The sequence below is a fragment of the Wyeomyia smithii genome, chromosome 2 (assembly GCF_029784165.1).
Source record: "Wyeomyia smithii strain HCP4-BCI-WySm-NY-G18 chromosome 2, ASM2978416v1, whole genome shotgun sequence".
Taxonomy (NCBI): Eukaryota; Metazoa; Arthropoda; class Insecta; order Diptera; family Culicidae; genus Wyeomyia; species Wyeomyia smithii.
The window spans coordinates 24,566,829-24,585,303 of NC_073695.1; the positions used below are offsets into that span (position 1 = coordinate 24,566,829).

General features: G+C 35.5%; 1 protein-coding gene across 1 annotated transcript; it reads right to left on the minus strand.

The window, feature by feature from the left end:
* Positions 1–940: 940 nt before the first annotated feature.
* LOC129724715 (tryptophan 5-hydroxylase 1) lies at positions 941–18,171 on the minus strand. Its single transcript, XM_055679847.1, has 9 exons — positions 17,861–18,171; positions 2,733–3,060; positions 2,503–2,668; positions 2,390–2,440; positions 1,967–2,248; positions 1,778–1,904; positions 1,489–1,721; positions 1,219–1,435; positions 941–1,161 (listed from the first exon to the last, which is right to left on the minus strand). The coding sequence occupies exons 1-9, from the start codon at positions 17,966–17,968 to the stop codon at positions 1,093–1,095; spliced, it is 1,581 nt and encodes a 526-aa protein (XP_055535822.1). The 5' UTR covers positions 17,969–18,171; the 3' UTR covers positions 941–1,092.
* Between the last annotated feature and the right edge of the window lie 304 nt (positions 18,172–18,475).

An 18,475-nucleotide genomic window follows, 5' to 3' on the forward strand; every position in this document is an offset into this window, starting at 1 on the left:
TTCAATTCAGTTTCAGTTCATCTGTTGTTCAGCTTCAGTGAAGTTCCAATTCAATTTTAATTGAAAATCAGTTCAGCTTCAGCCAAGTTTCAGTTTAGTTTCATTTCAGTTTTAGTTCAGCTCCAGTTCAACTTCTGATGAGTATCAGCGCAGTTCAGTTCAGTTTCAGTTCAATTTATGTTCATTTTTAGTTCAGTTTTTTTACAGTTCCATTTAAGTTCCAGATCAATTTCAGTTTAAAATCAGTCAAGTTTCAGTTTCAGTTGAGTTTTAGTTCTGTTCAGCTTCACTTCAACTTTAGTTAAGTTTTAGTTTATTTTCAGCTTAGCTGTATTCCAGCTTCAGTTGAGTTCTAGTCCACTTTCAGTTCAGTTTGAGTTTGACCTCAGTTCAGCTTCGGTTGAGCTCCAGCTCAGCTTGAGTTTAGTTCAAACCGAATTTCAGTTCAGTTCCATTTCAGTTTCATTTAAGTTTTAATTCAATTTCAGCTTTAGTTCAGTTTCTGTTTCAGTTCAATTTCAGGTCAGGTTTTAGTTCAATTTTAGTTCAGTTTAAAAAAAGTCTTAGTTCAATTTCTGTTAAGTCCCAGTTCGGTCTAAGCTCTGTTTCAGGTTAGTTTAAACTCAGATACAGTTGCAGTCAAGTTTCAGGTCAGTTTCAAGTGGTTTCGATACAGTTTCAGTTTACTAGATGACTAAACTGAGGTCGTTTTTTACGCGGGTTGTTTTTATGCGTTTTTTAAACGGTTTTTTTTTTAAATAAGGCGGATTATTTTTACTCGATACGGAAGATTATTTGTACGCGGTATCAAATAAGTTTTGTATCAGTATTTCTAATCTAATCTTTTAAATGCGGTACAACCAACCGCGTAAAAAGCGACCCCAGTGTAGTGGACTGCAAAAAATAGTCAAAGTTACAGCAAAAAGTAAATAAATCACAATTGCTACACCCAGAATATTTATTAAATGTACATCCACAATAATTTGAAACTGCTTCAACAGTAGAATTTATACACTGTTACCACAGTGCCTCTCGAAGCTAGGTTATATTGTTCTGATCTGTTTTTTTTTTTTGCTGTTGAAATGACCTCGTTTACTGGTTGGGAGAAGTTGCTTTATCGGTGGAATCTGAGGATTCAGAGTTTGGACTTTTATTAAGCACCTAAAATAAAAAGCATCAGCAATTTCAACAGAAAAGAAACCTTCGTTCCACTCTCACACAAAGTTTAGCCGAAAGAAGCTTCTCGATAGATTCAACGTCTAAATTGTCATCCAAAGCCGAAACTTTTTTCAATGCAGCCGATATAATGCTGATATCGCCTCGCAGCTCGCTAACCAGAGCGGTAATTTTCTTAGCGTTGCTAAGCACCTCGACCGTTTGAGTGTAGGGATTATATCGAACTCCAAACGGTCGTTGAATATTTTCGGCGAATGCTCTGAAATAAAACCATTATAATGGACAATTCTCAACTGACACCACAAATTGCACCTCATTTTTTCCTTGGCCTCTTCAAACGAATCCGTATAGTAGTAAGCATTCTGATAGGCCGTGATAATGCACTCCTCTTTGCATGTTTCATCCGGATCGAAACGTTTTATTTTAGCCGGTGTGGAAATCGCGTGCTTCAGTTCGGCAACCGATGACAGCAGTCCTGCTCCGAAGACTTTGAAGCTTCCGTCATCCTGACGGCACAATCCAAATTCGACAGTGAAAAAATATAGCTGAAATAATCCTCAATCAGTAAAAAAATTCAAACAAAAATTTTTTGCCATTAAACCGTCGCCAATTTATTGATATCGTCATCGCAAGCACCTAGCGAGGCTAGACCTAGTTCCTGGGAGAACTGAGCGAAACTAGGATTCGCCAGTAGCGGCATATGACCCAGCAGCTCGTGACAACAGTCGCTGGAAATACAAAATTTCAAATTGTAATCACAGAAGAATTATAATTTGAAATTTTAATTTACGGCTCCGGTGTGTAGAATGGATCCGACGAGTGCCGAATGTACTGGGTGCAGTGGAACACTCGGAACGCCAGCCCGGAAAGGAAATCTCTCGGTGTGAGATAACCGGCCACCGGCCGGATTTGAAATCCGGTCTTCCGTTTCAGAAACACGTTAATATCCTGCAGCTGTGGTAAGTTGTCCTCCCGGTAGCCACAGTATTTTACTAGCTCGGGCCAATTTTCCATGTACTCCGGAACAGCATGCTTGAGATAAAGTTTGTGCAGTTCACGGAAAACGGTTCCCCTGTGGAAATAGAATCATACCACTTTCTCAATAGAGAGGCTAAATCGAATTAAACCGGTTTGAATATTCTTGTTAAGAAAGGTGACCGATTTCCGAGAGAAGCAATCATCTCACAAGAAGCAGAAATTAAACTCAATTTACCATGTCTTGATCTCTTCGGTGGTGTACTGTATCCTTGGGATGGGATTTCCGCTATAGGATGAAAGGTTTAATTGAATTTATCGTCAGGTTAGGATATACAAACTATAACTTACTGCTTGTACGAATTGGCTATTGCAGCAAATTGCTCTCTTCGTTTGCGATAAACAGGGTCCTTGAAACCGGGATGATCTGCGTCCAATTCACTGCCGTACATGAGAACGTTCTGAGCCCGATCAAGGTCAGAGATTTTTCGCGGAAACCAATGCATTTCTCCGAAATCTTAAAAAGTTGATTTGACGGGTGGAAAATCGAACCAATTTCAAGTCAGTATTGTTTCTCTTACCAAAACTACCACAGGCAGAAAGTGGCGTCGGCGGGGGTCCATCGCTGGCCACCGGCGCGGCGTAATTTACCGACTGTACCTCGCGTTTCAGCAACCGCAGCACCTGGTCCAACTTATTGGACTCGCATTCAATGTCTACCAGAACGTCCGCTTGTTCGCACAGTTCGCCAGTTTTGTTCAGCTCCACGTGTAGAACATTGATTCCGAGCTCCTGAAACACCTGCAGAGCTCTGGCCAAGCCGCCAACTTGATTTTTGAGAGTGAAGATGATGGACGTTTTATCACCCCGCTGCTCATTGCCGTTGCTGGTGTCAGCCGGTTTGCATTGCTGAAAGCGAAAGTTCGAGGACAATAAACTTCAACAATGGCATCAAATAGTTTGTTCAAAATTTTTAACGAGAACGCTCGCTTATTGAAAAAGAATGAAAATGGGTTTAGGGATGTAGTGAATTGATTGCACATGCTGGTTTTGATAACAATCATTTCATTTTTTTTTCTATCACATGACTCAGTTCTGTGTGTCTATTCAGGTCAACTCTCTGAAGATTTTTTTTTAATTGTTGATTGTGAGAGACATTAATTTTATGCAATGCTGGTTGATGTGCAATGAAATCGAATAATAATACAAATATGGAAATATTCGAAATTTTCGAAAAATACGCAACAAACAATTTTTTTTAATTTCTTCTCCATTGCCAGAGAATAGTAAAATTGGGTCACCAAATTCCACTATTAATTAAATGAATAATTTCAAGTGAAATGGTTTGCATTTTTATCTTTTAATATTAATACGACTTTTAGTTCCAAATTTATTTATATAGAAGACAAGTTGTCTGACGTAACCAAATTCGTTATATCATAGTTTTATTAATAAGCACAATAAAATAGTTGCATCAAACACATAAAACTACGGCATAACCAATTTTGTTCTAGGTTTTGAATGCAAGTATGTTCCAACATACCTCTTAAACACTGAGACAGGTTTCTACCAAACTTGGCATTCGAGTTACTTTACAAAGTCGGTGGTCTTGAACGTTTCGAATAAAAAGGGAGGGAGAGGTGAAAAATTTGGATTTTTCGTGTATTAGGAGACTTTTTAAAAATAATTCGATGATTACCGAGCCCGATAAACTAATAAATAAATAAATATAAATCCAAGATGGCGACTTTCTGTTTCTGAGCTAGCTATATGAAAATCTCGAAAAAATTCACAAAAATAGTGGTCGATCATATATTTCCAATATGCAGCTTCTTTGAAACGAATAAATTTCTTCTTGAGCGTCTCAGTAGAATGGAATTGAATATTGAGAATAAAGTATGTTTCCATTTAATTCTACTACTACTACTGGTTTATACTACTTCTATTAGTAGTAGAATTAAATGGAAACATACTTCATTCTTAATATGCAATTCCATGGAAACATAATATGGTTTTTTGCCCAGAGACCAAAAATCGATTTCCATGAAAAAACTGTGTGACATTGAGGAAAAAGCTTGAATACTCTGCACTGTTAGTATTTCTGGACCTGACATATCGCCAAATAACAGCGAATGTCTAACCCTGTTTTGAAATTCAATTCGCGTCTGCCGGTTTCTGCAGAGTTGTGTTAAACTGAAAAATGTTCAAATATATATATATATATATATATATATATATATATATATATATATATATATATATATATATATATATATATATATATATATATATATATATATATATATATATATATATATACTCAAAAACAGAAAAACAGTACCATTTCAAAATTAAAGAAAGCGTCTTCCGTTTTCTGAAAAGCTGATGACAATATTTGAATTCTACGCAATGTTTATATTTCCAGGAGCAATATGACACATGGAAACCGAATCTGACTCCAAGTGCCATTCTAAAGCTTAAGAAAAACACTCACGAATATATGTTTCAGAAAAAAGTTTCTGTTTAAAGCTAAACGACATTTTCCGGTTTTCGAAATAATTCAAAATTAATCTCAGTTGTTTTTCAAATCAATTTCCATTTTTTAACGACTTCTTACCCGTCAACATTCAAGTTCATCAAAGCAGGCAGTGTATGTAGTTAGAGATGCGAAAAATAAGCGTAATGAAAAATATGATACACATTTGCAAAAATATTATACCCCATCCAGACGAGATTTGAACCCGCAATCTTCTTATCTCCAGCATGGTGCTCTATCAAATTAAACTACTGGGACGGAGGTACTTTTCCAAAATCTGTGAGCATACCATGGAACGGAAGCAAACTGGTCACTTTTTAGAATATTTTCCAAATAATTCGGTTGATGTTGGCTTTTCCCAAAGCAATATTAGTTTGAAATAAGTACTGGTATGTACTCAAAAAACCGCCATAGCTATGAATGAAATTTCTATTGTTTATTTAATGAAATAAATCTAAGAATTTTCTAAGGTCCCATGAGATAAATCGGAGTGAAATTGATAACTTATGAAATCCATGCATTCTATTGTGAATGTGCTATTACTTGGTAAGTGATGATTTTTGAACTAAAAAATATCAACCACTGTTACTATGGAAACGAAAATAACAATATTTTAGGTAAAAAACTAATCATTTTGACTCACGATTTTGATCTAATTTGATCCTCCGATCGACCGATTTCAATTAGATTTGTTGCACAAAGTCAAAACTTTACTCCGGATTTTTTATAATTATTTGGAAGATCTCGCATACTTTTTCAAAATAACCTAAGTAACAATGAGAGATTCTTTCCTCTCTCACTTTGATTCGTTAATCACAGCGTCATTCCAAAAGTTTTCAACGACTTCTTGGTACAAATCGAAAAATTGCAAAATTGCCTAGCTTACTATGCAAAAAGTATCATGGGAAACAGTTAAAATAACTTAGCTGTTAAAGAGGATTCAAACAAAGAGAGTCTCTCAATATTACTTAGGTTCTTTTGAAAAGTTACGGGAGAAATCATTAGTATTGCGGGATGAAACAATCATTGTTGAAAATTATGTTTTATAAGCTTTTATTGAGCTCTACTTCGTTCTCCAAGTTTAATTTTCACTCAATTAAGTTTACTTTAAGTAAAATTGACCAATGTTTGGCATGGTGAAACTTATTCGATCAAATTTGATTGAGTTTCAACGAATTTAGAGAAATTTTACGAATATGTATATAAAATTGCCCCGTGCATTCAAGTATGATCACTACATTTTATCACACATTTTATGATGATGAATTTCATCCCATTCGAAGGTACCACTTGCTATTGCCGCCTAGTCTATTGCTTACTCCGGACTACTGAATGGTATTTGGTCATTTCCGACTGCTTGCCAGACACCGGAAGTCACCATCTTAAAATTCAAGTTTGTGTCTGTGATCAATTTTTAGCTTCTGTGCATCTTTCTGGTTCGGAGATACTCATATTTAATGGGAATCGTCTATTTCAGGCGGATTTCCAGAAACCGGAAGTTGCCATCTTACAATCCAAAATGTTGCCCGAGATCGATCATGGAACATATTTGTTCGCGAGATGTGCAGAAATTTTTGCAGATAGATGTGTTTCCAGAAGAGGGAGGGGCATCGAACCATTATGGACATATTTGTTACCTCTAAAACATTCACATACCAAATTTGGTTGTATTTTCTTAATTGGTCGGTGTTAAGTCAGACCGGACCAAGTCGCAAAATTGGAAAAAAACGAGTTAACGATAATATTGGATAAAGATTTTCTTAAGCTACACAACAATCAGATTTTATTTATCTCTCAAACAGCAGCAATAACAGTATGATTTTTGTCTGCATGACTAATGAAAAGCGATTACAGTGTTCAGTCAGAATGGACCGAGTGTTTATTTTCAAGGAAACTGCCTCCGGTCAGCTATTGATAAAAGCGAACGAACGGAAGAATTTTCGAGCGTTTTCCGGATTTCTTTGTATCAGAGAACTCTTTCACTCACCCCCCATCAGAATCTGTAAAGTTTCACGCACTGCCGTGGTTTTGAATGTGGTTTTGGACCGTTTATTGCTGTCACTAACATGACCTGATATCATGCCTTATAGTGTGCAGACAAAGTGAACCATGTGTTAAGCAGAAAAAAGTTGAAATTATCGGAATTCACAGCATCGGTTTGAAGTCAACATAAATGAATTTCAACACTATCAGGCAACTTATCGAAATGCTTCTTTACCCGTTAGTCAAAAAAGTATACTTTAGCAGTAAATGAGGAAAATGTACATGGTCCACTCTGATTGAACACGTCAATGAGAAACGTTAGTCATTTGTGTGGGTGACACAACATTCCACAATTTTAGAAAGAAGTTCTAGTTACAGTAGTAATACTGACTTGAAACTTGTTGGTTTTACCAATGAATTATATCCTCAGGAGGTTGAAATAAGTTGGTTCTTGAGCTGTGCGAAATTTGTGTTTCATTTGTATGGGACCCCTCCCTTATAAAGAGGGAGGGGTGTCAAACCATTATGAATATGTTTGTTACCCCTAAAAACATTCACATGCAAAATTTGGTTCCATTTACTCGGTTAGTTCTCGAGTTGTGCAGAAATTTGTGTTTCGTTTGTATGGCACCCCTTCCTTCCAGAAGAGGGAGGGGTCTCAAACTATCATAGGAACCTTTATTGCCACCAAAAACCCCTACATACATATTTTCATGTCGATCGGTTTGGTAGTTTTCGAGCCTATATGGATCAGACAGACAGACAGACCGGACTGCATTTTCATATGTATAGATTACAACATCAATATTTTAGAACCTAAAGAGTGAATATACATTTATTGGATTGAAGCGTTCATGTAAATCTATTTTTTATAAATAAAAGTTTGAATGAGAAAGGCTGGGTCTGACCGCTAGGTGGATTAATTTAGGTTTTTTTTTAATTATTTACAAATGAAAGGTCTGGTTACCCCATAAGACTCTATTAAATTTTATTGCAATCGGACTTTTAGTTTCGAGGTTATGTATCAAAAGGAAAAAATAACGAACCATTATTATCTCAGAAAATATACAACCGCTTTGAACAAAATTGGTCCCAAACGAACGGGCTACCAAAAAAAACCGTTAACTTTTGAATTTTTTAAAGATTGAACATGTAATTCAAAAGTTTTGGACAGAAACGTTTTCTGGAGACTCTTTAATCTCACTCATGTTCCTCAGAGATGGCAGGACAGAATCAGTGTCATATGGAAGGTCTAGTTTCCCCATAAGACCCTATTGATTTTTTTGCAATCGGACTATTACATTGCCTGTTTTGTTTAAAAACTACTTAAACTCACTAATTTTTCTCAGAGATGGCTGAACTGATTTTCACAAAATTGGTGTTAAATGTAAGGTCTAGCTGCCTCATAACACCTTATTGAATTTCATTGTAATCGGACTGTATCTTTGTCTGTAATGTATCAAAATGTGAAAATCACAAAACTTCATTATCTCAGAAACCACGTAACCGATTTTTACAATATTGGTATCAATCGAACGGACTAGTTGAGGATTAACTAATGAATTTCATAATGATTGAGTATGTGGTTCAAAATTGATACGTGATTCAAAAGTTATGGAATGAAACGAATATATTGTAATTGGCAAATTAAGGTTTAAGCCGCAAAATCGGGTTTCAAGATAAAGTATGGAGTTGACTCCCGGCCTCTGAGCACTATCCGGGTTCCTGGAAAACTCACATAAAGTAATTTTTATTTTTGTGAATCAATTAGGGGACGTCAAATGATTACGGAAAATAAAAAAAAACTATTTTCTTTTGATTAGATCCTCAAAATTCTTTGCATGACGAGCAACACTCTGTCTGATAGCCCTTCCTCGCTTCTCCTTAAGCGTTATGTATTTTATGGACGTTTCCTTACGATATCTCAGCTTTACAAAAGTCATGTTTGAAATCGAAAAACAAAATTTCCTACTATAAATAATTGAATCTGAAATGGCATATTATCGAATGAGATTCGAGTCAATATCTAGAGAAACATTTTAAAAGGTCCTATCTGCTTTACCAACTGCACATACTGTCTGCTTAATGAACTTGTGTGTTAACGGGTAAAAGCCGTTGTTAAAAATAGAATTTTGTTCGAAAAATTTAGCCCTACGGAGCACCTTCTGTTGTTGTGTCGCACTTGCAAGCACGACGCAGACTGACTTTGGTCTCGATCACACAGGTCTATAAGCACCAGCTGACTCTTCTGTGTGTGATGAGATATTCCTTTTAGTCTATAAATAACGCTTGCACAGCAGTGTGTGTAGTTAGGGATGAGCAATAGAATAAGTCGGCAGTGGAATGTGATACGTTATAGATTGTGGAACAGTACCACCATCCCCCGTAGTTTAATTGGTCAAAACACCATGCTGGAGACAAGGAGATTGCGGGTTCAAGCCCCGTCGGGATGCGGTGTATTTTTCCAAATCTGTATAATATTTCCAGTTCACTTACTTTTCGCTTTCCCTACTGCACATACTGTCTGCTTAATGAACTTTTGTGTTAATAACGGGTAAAAGCCGTTGTTAAAAATAGAAATTTAGTTCGAAAAACCTATCTGCTTTGAACAATTTTTTGATCGATCACTTTCATTCAATCACTACAACTTATTAAACACCTTTTATGACACGTTAATTGCACAAGTTGATAGCGGAGGGATCACTCTAGCCTTCTGAACGAAAACCACGCTTGGGAAAGTTACTAAATCTGAATCATTACCATAATAAAAAGACATTCCGGAAAAAACCATGAGAGCAGATAGGACCTTTTGAAATGTTTATCTAGATATATAATCGTGTCCAACCTACATATGAGTACAATGACGTTTCGATTATACCACGATCATGAAAAAATTCGCGTCATAAATTTGAAATTTATTTATTTCATGATATTTTCATGTGTGAATGTTATGTTTGAAATGTTCGGTATAGTTATGCTTGGCTAATAGAAATTTGCTAGTTAGAGTAGAAAATAAATCATGCAGGAATTATCAAGGTGCATTTTTTTCTAAAAATTCAAATGCTCGTGCAAATATCTATTTTAAAAAATAATAAGTTTGAATGAGAAAGGCTGGTTCTCTCCGCTAGGTGGATTAGTTTGGGTTTTTTGTTATGCTTTATCTTTTTTTTGTCACCCATAAAACCACATAACCACACAAAACCACACACTCTCAGAAAAAGAGAGTCCAATCAATAACCAATATAAAAATGAAATACACTCAAAGGTTTTCTTTTATCATGGTCGAAAGATTTTTTTAAAGGTTTTACTTTTTCTCGAAAAAAAGTGCATTTTTTACTATTTTTTATTTTTATATCTCGATATCTCAGATATAGTATCTACTACAGTCCTGAAGCTCGGAACTTCACTTAAATGAAGTGTTTACCTATAGAAATAGATCGGTGAAAGTCACTATTCCGATTTGTTTCCGCATGAAATCCTATGGTGATATGGAGGGTTAAAGAATAAAAAATATTTTGAAAATTGTTATAAAGGAACTGCTCCATTATTTATCTCATTGAGCCGATATTCACGAAGAATGCCCGGATTAAACACCAAATTTTCACGAAATCATTGAACAAATAAACTTTATATGCTAACGTGCTCTTATGGAATTGTTCAGCATTGTATATTTAGTAAAACTAGCTAGATTTATCCTGAATTTATATCCATCTCAAAACTTCAATCACTGCTCATTTATTCATCTCATGACGCCCTCATATGCATCACACTGTTAATCATGAATGAATCACAATATCATGAATGAACGTAGCCGCAGCCCGTCGTAGTAGGTTATCTAGATATCCGCTGTAGTTGTTTACGTGCAAAATTGGCAACCTAGGTAACCACTGCAGTGTTTTCGATTTATGTCAATTAGGGTAGAAGCACCGGTTTTGGTCATAGCACCAGTTTTGGTCATGATAGAATAAAATTGCTAATTGTGAAAAAGTATCTTAGATTACTCCTAATTCGAAGTCTCTTATTGAACCTGCTGATACTATTCAACAAAACTATTACAAACTTAAGCAAATAAATATGCGTATTTTAGTTTTAATAAAGAAATTAACTATGCTTTCTCCAGTTCACTATACAGCCTAACGTTTAGGTAGTTTGCAAGGTATTTTTCATAGCGCATAACTTTGTTTAAATTTCCCCATGGCTATAACAAATCTTGTTACCAGCATCAGGCACAACTTACTACAGCACATGGATAAATAAAAGTAGACATTTTGGTTTGATTTTTCTCTGCAATATCAAAATTACCTTCAGCTCCAAAAACGTTCATTGGCCACATATTAATGCAATTCCATGATTCATAATCCTGATATTGGCCATATGTAAACAAAACCATGGTAACGTATTGATGTTTATGCAAAACATGAAATGTATGGAGTTTTTCGGGCTGATATTTTGATTGCATGAGATATGTGGAACTACAAAACTGGCTTGGGATTAGAAAGTCTCCGTTTGTTCGAATTATTTAAAAATCTGTAACTTCAATTTGTATGTAACTGTATTTACCAAAACTAACGCTTCGGATTCTCAACCTTAACCTGACTATAATAAATGGCACTTGAGTTACCGAAGTTGATGTTAACAAATAATACGAAAAAGTTTCTATGTGAAAAAGGAAAAAGCGGAAGCTTTTTAATGTAGATTAATGACAGACGAAAAATTAGTACAGGTGGTGTGATGTTAGTGTTATTAAATATCCTTCTAAGTTTAAACAAATTCTAACTTGAAGTACTTTGCCCTGCTAGCTATGTGTGAGTATAATATCATTATTTAGTTTGATTATTATATATACTGGCCCTTTGGTTAGTTCAAAAACGAGGATTTTCTGCTGTTAAAATATATTTATATGATAAAGTCAAAATAAAAAAAATCGTGTGACTTCAACTTTTTCGCGAATTGGCCAGAATAGGAGACCCAAGTGTCCAATTCAAAAATGCTATGGCCAAAACAGTCTAGAGTAATTTTTCGATTGGAAAATATGTAAACAATACAAAACAATTTCGCACGCTTAGCCTGGGGGCTAATAGTGGTCTCGATTAACTAGATTTTAGATGAGAGAATTCGTTATCGATATTGTTTTTGGCACATTTTGTATGTGTAGGATAAGTACAACGATACACCGTGCCCCAGTGCTGAGTTGAGAAAATTTCCAGCTCGAAAAGATCCTCGACTCGATCGGGAATCGAACCCGATATCACAACCGTGTGGGAGAGCTAGCCGACCGACATCGCTAACCACAGAGCCACGGGGACCACTGTCAACAATACAACATAATTCGATTATTTAAACTCATTGTTTGTGCAGAATATAGGCGATTTCATACGATTTCCCCGTTGAAATTATTCAATTACATATTTTTCGAAGGAACAAGGACAAATATCTCTCATACATAACATACTATGGCCAAAACCGGTGCTCTTACCCTATGTCGGAATAATTAAACATTTTCAGTATGAGTTTTTCGTATTAACAAAAACTGATTTGGCAACTTTTGATTTTCTTCAACGCAGTGAAAACAGATGAAAATACATACAGTTGAAATTTAGGATCTCATAGATTTCTGCTAACTCAAGCTTGTTTTAGGAAATTTTAAGTGAACATTTTAAAGATTAAAGTATTTACGTAGATCAGACACCTACTCTTCGATTTCTGAGACTTTTTTACTCAAAATAAGATATGATTTGACTACCACTTTAAGATATTATACTAAAACTATGTCAAAACCGGTTTCGTAGAATCACCGTTTTGAGCTCAGTTTTTGTCCGATTTAAGATCTGTTTTTTTTAATGATGGGTAAAAGGATGCTAATATGTGGACAAACTCTTAGAATTTTGATATTTGGTCTTAAAACAAAATGGCGTCGAAAAAATCTCAAAAATTTCCACTTTCTCAAAAATTTAAAAAGGCGCCATTGTTGCCCCTTAAGTTGAAATATGTTCAAACTCAGGGAAATTTTTTTTCGCATCAAACTTCATCAAAAAATCATACATAGGAGCCAAGGCAAAAAAATTTTTGCACTGTGTAATAGACAAAACATACTCTACTGCAGCTGATGTGGGGTAAGTCCGACATGGTCTGAGGCTAGTTGGATGTTACTGACACATTTTTTTCATCTATTACCGATGTCTCGCTGCTAAATAAATTAATTAATCGACTTAGAACCATGCACTCAGGCACTTCTGTGATTTATGAATGATTCGAAGGGTTATTGAAGGTGTCAAATGTACTGAATCAAGTCACAAAACTGGCCGTTTTCCCGGTGGTATTTGGAATATGCTCCAGTGTGGTCAATGTGATCCTGCCTTCGATTAAACTAGTTCATAATATGATTTAAAGTGCCACATGATAGGCTTGCCGAGTATAAACTTCATTCATTGTTTATACATAACTAGCTGACCCGGCAAACTTCGTCCCGCCTATTTTAGTTTTAAATTTAATAATTTTAAGAATTTCAAATTCATTGATTCCTTGCGATTGGATTATATCGTTTTAAAATGATTGGTTTTTGGCTTTTGTACATGACCTCTATTCCGGATATATATTGGGTGCATTTCAGTTATTTTCGTTGTTTTCCAGAAACTGGTGTCCAGGGTCAATGCTTGGGTTCTCTACATCATTTCGATTACGGACATATCCATATGTAGTAGTATTCGGTGATTTTCGTTTTTTTCCCAGCCATTTTTCAAACCAAACTGGTGTCTAAGGTCAATTTATAGCTCCTTGCATCATTCTGGATCCGGTGATACTCATATTGGGTGGTATTTGGTAACTTTAGGCTGTTTTCCGGACACCGGAAGTCGCCATCTTACAATTCAAAATGTTGTCTGAGGTCGATTTGTGACTTCAGTGCATCATAGCAATTCAGAAAATACCCATATTGGGTGGTATTTGGTAATTTGTCGCTGTTTTTCAGAAACTGGAAGTCGCCATTTTGGATTTCAAAACGGCATTTGGATACAATTTCTGGCCTCTGAGCGTCAATCTGATAGAAGAAACACTCATATTGGGTGGTATTTGGTCATTTTCGGCTGTTTTCCAGACACCGGAAGTCGCCATCTTACAATTCAAAAAGTTGTCTGAGGTCGATTTGTGGCTTCAGTGCATCATAACAATTCCGGAAATACCCATGTTGAGTGGTATTTGGTCATTTGCCGCTATTTTTCAGAAACGGGAAGTCGCCATCTTGGATTTCGAAATGGTATTTGGAGACATGCAAGAAGAAGGAAGAGTGTCGTAACATTATGAACATGTTTGTTACACCTAAAAACATTTACCTGCCAAATTTGGTTGTATTTGCCTAATTGGTTCTCGAGCTGTGCGTAATTTGAGTTTCATTTATATGGGACCCCTTCCTCATAGAAGAGAGAGGAGTGTCAAACCATTATGGATATATTTGTTGCCCCTAAAAACAATCACCTGCCAAATTTGGTTCCATTTAGCTGGTCAATTTTCGAGATAAGCATAAATTTGTGTTTCATTTGTTATGAACCCCGCCCTCACAGAAGAGGGAGGGGAGTCGAACCACTATGGACATACCTGTTACCTCTAAAAACATTCACATACCAAATTTGGTTGTATTCGGTTGATTGGTTCTCGAGCTGTGCGAAATTTGTGTTTCATTTGTATAGGACCCTCCCTTGTAGAAGAAGGAGGGGTGTCAAACTATTATTGATATATTTGTTACCCCTAAAAACATCCACGTACCAAATTTGGTTCCATTTGCTTGGTTAGTTTTCGAGATGTGCAGAAATTTGTGTTTCATTTGTATGGGACCCCTCCCTTGCAGAAGAGGGAGGGGTCTCGAACTATCTTAGTCACCTTTCCCGGCTCTTAAAACCCTTATATACAAAATTTCACGCCGATCGGTTCGGTAGTTACCAAGCCTATATGAAACAGACAGACAGACAGACAGAGCTGCATTTTTATATGTTTAGATGTTCACCGGAACTTGTTCCGGCAATCTCCCCAGAACCAGCTAACCGACAACAATCAAATACAACAGTAACATACAGTAATCTAAGATCTCTCATTTGGCGGTTTCTGAATTCAAATTGGTTCATTCAATTCGAGTAAATTCATTCAATTCGAGTAAATTCATAAACAAACTTAGGTGCCGGTGTTACCCCCAAGGGGTGCCGGTTTCACCCGCACTGGTTGCTAAACGTCGTTTTTATCTGGGTTTCAAAACTTCACTATTCCTTTAAAATTACAGTTTTAAAGTACTGAAAGCTTTCATATATTGTAGAAAACAATCTGGGCAAAGATTCTGTGAAAGAAATATAACAATATTTGCCATCAAGTCCTACTAAAGAATCATTTTTCTTAGGGGGCCGGGCTTACCCCCAGTACCCCTACTTTATTTGGATGGTTGAAATGTTGGGGTGTGCACCAATATAAAAACGAAAACTTTTTTATTTCTCGATTAACTTGAAAATTTTCTTCCGGCACTTTATAGAACTAACACTATTTCAAGCAAGATTGTAGAAGATCGAAGTATTCTGAGTTTAAATCTTCAAATCAGACAATATTATAACTCTTTTAGCTTAATTTTTCCATCGTTCAAACTCAGATCAATTGTTACATTTTTGCAGAAGAAAGTGTAACGCTATCTGTTAGTTTTGAGGAGCTACTACTTTCAGTTTCACTTTGTTCGAATTCCTATTTTTAATGTTTTTGCCTTTCTCCTAGTTTATGTATGGGTCATTCCATACGAAGTGTACATGCCACTTGGACACGACCATCACAGAATTTGTTAAAAATGTTATATCTCGAGATTGGCTCATATTACCTCGGGATGATAGTTGTTTCTTATGTGAAATTTTCCAAGGAACACGATGAAATTATGAAACTTAAAATGAAAATGGCTGCATTTGCGAAAAATGTAAATTTAGTTTTCAAATACAAAAATAATTTATCTGGCAACACTTCCGGTCAAAACTTATATTTTTTCTGGATTCCTTGGTTTATTTTCTTCAAAAATCATCTATCAGTATGTTTCGGACATCTTACATCTATGAATTGTGAGAAAAAGAAAAAAGAGATTTTGAACAAAAAATGCGTGACTTTGCAATAAAGAGGGGGGTCCCACAGTGCGGGGGGTATTCCAATCGACACAAAATTTGGGATTTTTCCAAAGTGACGGTAGATGAATAATTCTCCCAACTTTGAGCAAAATCTGTGATGGTCGTGTCCAAGTTTGTGCTTTTTCGTGGTCACTTCGTATAAAATGACCCATATACTGTACTGGAATCGATAGGGATTCATAACAATTTTTCGAAAATTAACTGCAACTTGTTTGGAGTTTGAATATTTTCAACCTTTTTCACTTGATTTCATGTGTTCCAATTGGGACATTCGGTGCCCGTAAATGCGTAAACCATGGACGCTTCATGATTTGACAGATGCTCGGAAATTTATGCGAACTGCTGAAATGTCTAACTTTCAAAAAGTTGAGTTGTTTATCGTCTGGTTCATGTCAGATTCGCGAGTTCGAAAAGATGTTTTGGAATATGTGCATAATAAAACTGGTAAAATCTGCCTTTCCGCACAATATGCCCTCGTGAGTATTGTGACAGAAAATTGCAAAAACAGACATAGCTCCTTCAAACTAAGAAATACACTTTTTGCCACGAATTGTATTGCATATTTAGGAACAATCTGTTCTCTAATTATACTGAATAGTTTCACCCGCCTAGGTTAATGCCTAGGCCCCGAACATATTGAAGCATAAAAGTGTTTTTCAAATATGCTTTAATATTTTGTGAATATAAACTTCCAATATTTTTAAAATTCATAGACATGAGATAATCTCTCCTGATCCCCTTTAAAGTTTTGTCGGTTCTGTAATTTTTTCAATTTTTTGACTACCAGTACCACAATGATATAAAAATATCCTTAATTCCTGAAGCTCTATTAGTCATTATTATGAGAATTAAAATGTTTTAACATTTATCGTATTAAAATTGTTTAATTAAAATGTTATTGAATGTTATACTTGAAAAGTCCAATTTAATATACAATGAAACTGATTATTAATTAGAACAAAAACGATTAAAACGATTACACTAGCAATGGTGCATAACATTTTTGTTGTATTATTTAAACACTTGACGAAACTTGCTTCGAAATTTTCTCTAATAATTCCAAAAATATATTTCTGAAAAAAACAACAAAAGGTTTAAGCGCAGTAGTTTAAATTCAACTATTTAAATGATCAGATTTTTTTCTTACAACGAAGCATACAAAAATAAGTTCAATAAACGTAAAGAAGTATGACAATAAATACTCTCGAAAGTTTCGATCATATAAATTATTATGCGATTTAGTTCTGAAGAAACCTAATTTAAGTGATATTGGCATCCAAGTACATTGAAATGAACATTTTAAAATTCTTTCATTAAATATTCGGGACCCGAAACGTTATCAACACTTTTCCCAATGCGCGAAGACGAAAAGTTTCAACTGTTCAAGACTCCGTATTTTTTGCAAATACGCTCGTGAGTTTTTGGAATGACGAAGGGTCTGTGTTTCATACATAATTATTTCAATGATGTATAATCATAATGTGTATTGAATTTATAAATAGGTATTTCTTCTGTTTATTTGAGAATCTGACAATTTAGTTTAGAAAATATTGAAAAGGAATATGTAACGCTTATATTATTTTTAAAGACCAAGAATTGCAGAAAATTGCCATTTTTTCTTGAAAATATTGTTTATTATTAGTTATTGACTTATTATGCACTTGCACCATATTTCCTAGAAAATTGTACCATTTTACACATTTTAAAAACAACGATCACTCTGGACGCTTTGGACAAAATAAAAAACGATTAAAATTAGTTACTTTAGTGAACTATCGAAAAAAATTAAAGATGTCACTATCGGTTGATTAAGTTTTGGATAGATTCAATTAAATAAATTTATTATTATGAGTCACTTCAAATTATTGTTTTATTGATTTTTACGTGAACATTGAGAAGAAAAACTTCCAGTTAAACAGATTTTTCATGAGTAAATCACGCACTTCAAATTTGATACTCGATTTCGCAGTTTAAATTGCCAATATGCAGTCTACACAATTGTCCAGCTCCCATATTCCGAAGGATTTTCAATCACAACCAAATCGATAATTACAGCAAATTCTTTCCGTTTGTGTAACGGACTGCCTTCCTTTACGGTCCATTCCTGTTCGCCACTGTGGTACAGCCATAATCCGAGTAATCCTTTTCCAGAGCCACTCATTATTCAATCACTTGTCCAGTTTTATTCCTGATGCCTTCGATTGACAAAAAATTATCACCACTTATATCGGGTGTTTAACACTGCTTGCAGTCACTAGCAAATTACAAGCTACCAACCCGAAACCAGTTAACAACACTCACTAAACTTTCTCCGATCAGCTCCAGCCCGGTATGGAGAGGAAAAACAACTGTTGAATCTCGGTAGAATTTTCCGGCTTTTTATACCATTTCGTTTTTCCGGACCATTACCACTCTCATGCACCACCCTTCCCATCCTTCATCTCGTTATATCGTTCGACCCCTTCCAAACCCCCAAAACTCAAACCCTACCAACGGACGACGGGTGAACGACGGACTACGTTAGAGATAGAAAAGTTCTTTCGGGCACACCGGCGTCATCGCACTCGACCTGGAAAGACGTTCTTGGAGCGCCTTCCGTGAGTGACGATTGGCTGAATCACGATAAAGTCAGGCATAATCTAAACTTTATTGTCACGCCAGAACGGGG